The sequence below is a fragment of the Octopus sinensis genome, linkage group LG3, assembly GCF_006345805.1.
Source record: "Octopus sinensis linkage group LG3, ASM634580v1, whole genome shotgun sequence".
Lineage (NCBI taxonomy): Eukaryota > Metazoa > Mollusca > Cephalopoda > Octopoda > Octopodidae > Octopus > Octopus sinensis.
This window is the reverse complement of record NC_042999.1, coordinates 27,619,427-27,626,926: the sequence shown is the minus strand read 5'-3', so window position 1 is coordinate 27,626,926 and position 7,500 is coordinate 27,619,427. Positions and strand designations below refer to the sequence as shown.

Here is a 7,500-nt window from a genome sequence, read left to right as displayed (position 1 = left end):
ACCTCCTGTCATGCTGGACTCCAGTACTCAGCTATGACAATGAGCATACTCATTTATTGCTATTTTATACTGGTAAATTCCTACAGAAATGTATAAATATCACAGCAACCATCAATTCAAACTATTCTAGTTAGTTCAAAAACAGAGGATATTTATGAGCTGGTAGAAACAGCAGGCAAATTTTCAATCAAATCACACTTAAGAGTTTTAATAATCAGACTGGAGGTGATGGCTGGAAGGCCTTTGATTATAGGCCTTCTCAATTATAGGGCTAAACAAAAACAACTGTAGATACTGTTATCTAAGATGTTATTTTCGAAAATGTTAATCCAAAATATTAAATAGCATGATGGTAACCTCTCTGACCTAAAGCAGAATATATTTGACAATGTAGCTGCTGCCACACACTCGAAAAACAAAAATGCATAATACACATACACACAAAAACACATAAATATAATCGATTCTCCATCTGTTTTCGTGCGTGTGTTTCTTGTTATTAAAAATTTACACACGAGTAAAGACACCTTTTCTCCCAATGCTGTGCTGTTTGCATTACATAAGGTGTGGGCAATCTTTCGTCTCTAGTAGACCTTTCCGTCAATTTCCGTAAAAAAATTTTTTTTTTTTACATATGGGCTTGCGGGAACTTTTGAAGTAATGAGAGCGAAAGAGACTAAGAGAAAGCGATTGTATGACGAGGGAAGTTCTTTTGAAGTTACCGTGCATGGGAGCATTGATGGACATGTGTGTGTGTGTGTGTGTTTGATAGGGTGTGGGAGATAGCCAGTATGTTGTGTAAGTGAAGTGCTTCTGTTAGTGTGTGTGAAGAGACAGAGTAATGTGTGAAAGAAAGAGATAACTGAAATTTTTTACTCGGTGTATGTGTATATGTATGTATATTACTTCAAAAGTTCCCGCAAGCCCATATGTAAAAAAAAAAAATTTTTTACGGAAATCGACGGAAAGGTCTACTAGAGACGAAAGATCGCCAAGATGTGATTTGGTTTCGTTTTCTAGCGGTCACGCAGAGGCACAATTATATAAAATTAATCAAAATGAGTAGTATTAAGGTATACTCTTTTACTTGTCTCAGTCAGTTGACTGTGGCCATGCTGGAGCACCGCCTTTAGTCGAGCAAAACGACCCCAGGACTTATTCTTAGTAAGCCTATTACTTATTCTATCGGATCTTTTGCCGAACCGCTAAGTTACGGGGGACGCAAACACACCAGCATCGGTTGTCAACCAATGCTTGGGGGACAAACACAGACACACAAACATATACATACATATATACGACGGACATCCAAATCCACTCACAAGGCTTTGGTCGGCCCGAGGCTATAGTAGAAGACGCTTGCCCAAGGTGCCACGCAGTGGGACTGAACCCATAACCATGTGGTTGGTAAACAAGCTACTTACCACACTGCCACTCCTACGGTATACTCTTTTTACTCTTTTATTTGTTTCAGTCATTTGACTGCGGCCATGCTGGAGCACCGACTTTAATCGAGCAACTCGACCCCGGGACTTATTCTTTGTATGCCCAGTACTTATTCTATCGGTCTCTTTTTGCCGAACCGCTAAGTGAGGGGGACATAAACACACCAGCATCGGTTGTCAAGCAATGCTAGGGGGACAAACACAGACAGACAAACATACACACATACATATATATATACGACGGACTTCTTTCAGTTTTCCGTCTACCAAATCCACTCACAAGGTTTTGGCTGGCCCGAGGCTATAGTAGAAGACACTTGCCCAAGGTGCCACGCAGTGGGACTGAACCCGGAACAATGTGGTTGGTAAACAAGCTACTTACCACGGATATATTTATATCAAGTTTTAAATTTTGGATAAATTTAAAGTTGTTTAGGTGTAAATATGTATTGTAAATTAAGTGTGTGTATGTGTGTGTGTACATACATACAATATATACAAGCTCATACATGTATATGTGTGTACAACGACTATGATATGAAATGAAATTGCTATACAACGAAAACTTACCGCTTCTCGTGCTTGATGTGCACACCGTAGTCCTTGATAACTTAATCCAGTCGACATTTTTTACATAGTTTAGATGATGATAACCATTGCATATATATCAAAGATTATCGTGAAAGTATTGTGTCACCGATGAAAACAAGAACAGGTATGTTAAAGGAACGAGATGGCAGAGGTCTGTCACTTACAGATTTCATTGTCCACTTTATACCGATTTATTGATTACACGTTACTAAGGCATAGACAACCTAATGAGTTGTCTCCCTTGCAGCAAGTTACTTCCCCTGTTTCTCACATCGTCTTCCTTGCAATATTTTTTTAATTCCTAATTTGTTTAGAGGTCTGTGTGTTATTTATATTTACGCAGATCATTACTAGTTAATTGTATTAACACAGGCAACCACAGATTTACTGTATGCTGCTCAATGTGCTATAAATAGCTGCCAAATCTTCATGAAATCGAGCGTTACTCACTTAAAGAGAGAAAAGCTCATTGACGACGTTGTCCTTGGTCGGAAACATTTGGAAAAGACGGATTATGACAGGAATAACTAAGATCATGGTTCGATTCCGTTCAAGGTCGACCTACCACTGAGCAATAACAACGACAATTAGCTTACCTATTGCAATTTTATAATTAAATTAATCTAAATAGATTATTTCGTTTTACTTCAAAAATGAACAGAAAATAAGCGATTTTTACCATCAAAGTCTGGATGTTTAAAATAAAGCTTCCGAGGCAGAATACTGCAGTTGAAACGAACACTGTTGTTAAATAAGAAGTTGAAACCCAGCTCTGGTATTATATATTGAATCTGAAAAAGTCCATAAAGTTTAAAGGCTCACATAAAATACAATAATAAATGAAAATAACTCAACTAAATTGACTGCCTTTGATGCATTAGTTGATATCACCGTTGATAGTAAACGCAGTGTTACAGACTTACAATCAATCACAACAGTCATTATTTTCACGTATTCAAATATATTTTTCAAGCTTTTAAAGAGCAACTCTAATATATTAACAGTCTGGCTGATAAACTAAAGCATGTTCTCCGTCTGTAAATGTTTAGCTGTCCCTTAAAATAATTTGAAGAACTCAAGTGTTGCTTTCTTTTGGAGCCGTGGCCAGGCTCCCCGTGAAATATTTTACAAGGAATAAAACTCATTTCGGATCTTTTCAGTTTGAACGGCAGTTTTTAACATAATTTCTAGGTAATTAAAAAATTTTAAACTTCGTATACTGGTAGAATGTGTTTATAAAACATCTTTTTCTCTTGGCTTTATTGAGAAAATTCTATAGTTTGTAAGATATTTGTTGATTTTTTTCTTCAATTTCTGCAATTTCAACCAATCAAATACGTCCATTGAGATAAAAAACATTCTGTGCCGTATGAATATGTCCCTCGTTTAAGAAACAGATTGGGTTTATTTACATTTGTGAAGAAAAAAAAGATACCCTTGTCCCCACCCGTAACCCTAACCATAAAACAGATTGAAATGCAATAGATAGATACTTGGGTCATAATTATCGGTGAAAATTTCATATGACACCGCTAGAAAAAACTGCCGTTCAAACCGAAAAGATCCAATATGTTTCTTTTAAGATTGAGGATATAAGGCTCAGATGAACATATAGATGGATAGGTTGTATTCCATCTGATGTGACTCTACTCAGAAGGCTGTAATATCATTTGACAGGGAACCCAGTATGAAAAATACATAAAACAAGGCTATGACTTTATATACCTTTAATGTGGCCACACGTACATACACAATCTGAATGATAAATGAAAGTGATCGATGTACATTTATTCTTATATCTACATACATCTGCGTGGGTTGTATGTTAGCTGTTAACCCTGGTGAGGAAAGATCACGAACAGCGATATGTTAGAACCAGCGCAGTGTGTTGGTACTGGGTAGATGTTGTTGACGACGTTGGTGAGAGACATCATGGTGGCGACGAAGATGGTGGTCGCTGTAATGTGGTCAGTGGTTAGACCTTAGGAGGTCTAGAACCAACAGTATTTCTTTATATAAGCACTCAAGCTCTTACAGACAGAACAGCACAAGGACAGACAGGACACTACGGTGAGGACAAAAAATATAAAACGAATGAAAAAGAAAAAGAAAAAATGATAATGAAATGGCTGCATTGAACCCCACTTCTCAAGCAATACCATTTAACTGTTAAGTTATACAAGTTATGAAAGTTTTCTTTTTTTCTTTTTGCATCTTTTTCCCGTTTTTTTTAAAGTCTATTTCTACTTTTTTTCTTTTCTCTTTCTCCTTTGTAAATAAGTCTATTTCTTTTCTTTTCTTCTTTTAAAGTACTTCCTTATTACCTATTTCTTTACTACCCACAAGGGGCTAAACACAGAGAGGACAAACAAGGACAGACAAACGGATTAAGTCGATTATATCGACTCCAGTGCGTAACTGGTACTTATTTAATCGACCCCGAAAGGATGAAAGGCAAAGTCAACCTCGGCGGAATTTGAACTCAGAACGTAACGGCAGACGAAATACAGCTACGTATTTCGGCTGGCGTGCTAACGTTTCTGCCAGCTCGCCGCCTTCAGTACTTCCTTATTACCATTCATAACAGGTATTAACTCCTCGTATGTAAATACTTTTGGTTGTTCTTCAAATTCAATTTCTTCCCCCAAAGGGTTCACTTCATCTCCAAATAGTTCTTTTAACATTTTATACCTTTTCTTATCAATCACAACTCCCTTTATGTGTTCCGGGTAACGTTCAGCCGGTAATTTAATCCTTATGGCACCTTTAAATTTCGTTATTTTGCGCTTTATGGCGGTACTTTTTAAATGTGTTACCAAATGCCACATTTTCTTATTAGTATTTACTTGTTTACACTCCAGACCTGAACTGTCCGGGCTATTCGTTTTCCTTGGTTATTTGGAGGTTGCGATTGGTTGGGTTGCATATTGGCGCACGATAAAATAAGAGACAAATTACGCCAATACCAACCAATCAGAGTGGTAGACACAACGGGGTCCAAAACAGCGCCCAAAAGTTAGCTCTTACCAGCTATGTTCGTATGTATGCATATATAATAGAGAGAAGAAGTTCACTAGAGTTCGCTACAAACATTAAATCCTGAATTGAGTTTTTTCAATAGAATTAATCTGTATAATATTAAATTTTAATGTTGTAGTTTTTCCTTCTTTGAAGAAAAAAAAAAGTTATGATAATTTATGAGCAAAAATAGCTTTTGATTTGTCTATGATTACGAAAGCATAATTGAACATTACTGCAAATGTCAATTTATCCAAATATTGATTTCATATTTTGGTACGGGGCCAGCAATTTTGAGAGAGGGCCGAGTCGATTACATCGATCCTAGAACTCAACTGTTACTTATTTTATCGATCCCGAAAGGATGAAAAGCAAAGTCAACCTCGGCGGAATTTGAACTCAGAGCATAGAAACGGACGAAATGCTGCTAGGCATTTTGCCCGGCGTGCTAACGATTCTGCCAGCTCACCTCTTTAGTTTAACAGAATATTATCGTTTGTAAACGTTCGGATAATTTATCACTTTAGCACAAGAGTAACTAAATAACAATAGAAGTTATACAAAGTATCTAATCAACTAATGAAATGCTCTTTTCTGGTTTTACCTTTTGTAAAATTTCTAATATCACTATTAAAATCAATTTCACTGACAATTCTTAATTTCAGAACTCCATCTCGCTAACCCCACCAAAATCAGATTTGAGACATTGGGGACTACAAATAGTTTTTGACGCATTTATAATAAATGCATCCTTTTAAAGCCTAGCCAGGCTCATGGGCCCGGTTTCCCGGTTTCTATGGCGTATGTGTTCCTCAGCTGGACGAGACGCCAATCCATCGCAGCGTTACTCATTTTTGCCAGCTGAGTTGACTGGAGTAACGTGAAATGAAGTGTTTTGCCCAAGAACACAACGCGTTGCCCGGTCCAGGAATCGAAACCACAATCTTGCGATCATAGTGCTGACACCCTAACCACTAAGCTACGCGCCTCCACTTTTGACGCATTTAGTTTGCTAAAATATCTTTCTACTGGAATGGTCAACAATATTCTCAAACTAACATTTGGAAGTAATTCAGTATGTTTATAATAAGTTAGTAAATTTAGCAATTCTAAACATTTCGGCCCTGATTTCCCAAAATTTGCTCTATTTACTGAGAGTAAATGTTACCCTTCTGTCGCAAAATCTCCATTGTTTAAGCCAACAGTTTATTGGTAAGCTAATTCTTTAGCCATTTTTAAAAGTAGGCTTTATTTCTCTTCTATTTTATGATGTTAAGGTGTGATTTGAATGAGATTCAACAGCTATTTCTTATAGCAGTGTTGATATTGCTGTAATTTATTATTGTATAATACAGTGGTTTTCAACCAGGGTTCCGCAGAACCTTAGGGTTCCGCCAGTACAGTCCAGGGGTTCCGCAAGAAGTTACAAAACTGCTAAAATCGGCAGTAATTTTTAATTCTCCTGTGCAGATATTTGTGCAGAAGACTATTAAATTATTGCACAGGGGCTCCTCGAGCCAGTGGAATGTTTCCTTGGGGTTCCGCTCCAGCAAAAAGTTTGAAAAGCACTGGTATAATAGCTGTAGTTGAATCTTTTGAGATTGTAGAGTGATAGATAAAATGTTATGCTTCAGTTAGTTAAATTCCTTAACGTTCTGCGTTCATTCTTCAGTGGTTGGCTAAATAAAGCACCAGTCAACCACTGTGGTAGACTAAGACAACTCAGCTCTCTCCTGATTTCACGTCCTTATAGCTATTTTAGAAATCAATACTGAATTTGAGTAAGGGCGGCGAGGTGACAGAATCGTCACCGCGCCGAACAAGATGTTTAGAAGCATTTTGTCCGACTTTTCTTACGCAAATTTAACGTTGGTTTCAAATTACGGCACATGGCCAGAAATTTCGGGGAAAGGGGCTAAGTCGATCAGATCAATCCAAGTGCTCAACTGGCACTTATTTTATCGACCACGAAAGGATGAAAGGCAAAGTCAACCTCAGCGGAATTTGAACTCAGAACGTAAAGCATTTTGCCTGGTGTGCTAACGATTCTGCCAGCTTACCCCCTTACCCAATATTCACAATAACAACAACAAAAACAACAACAACAACAACAACAACAACAACAGCAGCAACAATAATTCTTTCTACTGGAAGCACAAGGCCTCAAATTTGGGGTAAGGGATTAAGTCGATTACATCGACCCCAGTTTTTCACTGGTACTTAATTTATCGGCCACGAAAGGATGAATGGCAGAGTCAACCTCGGCGGAATTTGAAATCAGAACGTAAATCATTTCGCCCGGCGTGCAAACGATTGTCAGCTTGCCGCCTTACCCAGTCTTCACAATAATAATAATAATGATAATAATAATAATAATAATGATCATAATAATATGCCCTGATGCAGTACCAGGCAGTGGCTCTCATGGCTTCTGATCTTAACTGAT

General features: G+C 37.5%; 2 protein-coding genes across 2 annotated transcripts in view; one reads left to right on the top strand and one right to left on the bottom strand.

The window, feature by feature from the left end:
* The window catches only part of LOC115209779 (katanin p60 ATPase-containing subunit A-like 2), a 60,785-nt gene extending 58,470 nt beyond the window's left edge, over window positions 1-2,315 (bottom strand). Inside the window, exon 1 of the mRNA XM_029778296.2 lies at window positions 2,016-2,315. Within this exon, the coding sequence (XP_029634156.1) occupies window positions 2,016-2,072 (57 nt within the window). The 5' untranslated portion in view covers window positions 2,073-2,315. The remainder of the gene's footprint in view (window positions 1-2,015) is intronic.
* LOC115209780 (stAR-related lipid transfer protein 3-like) overlaps window positions 1-7,500 on the top strand; it is a 133,906-nt gene that overhangs the window by 13,902 nt on the left and 112,504 nt on the right. The window lies entirely within an intron of this gene.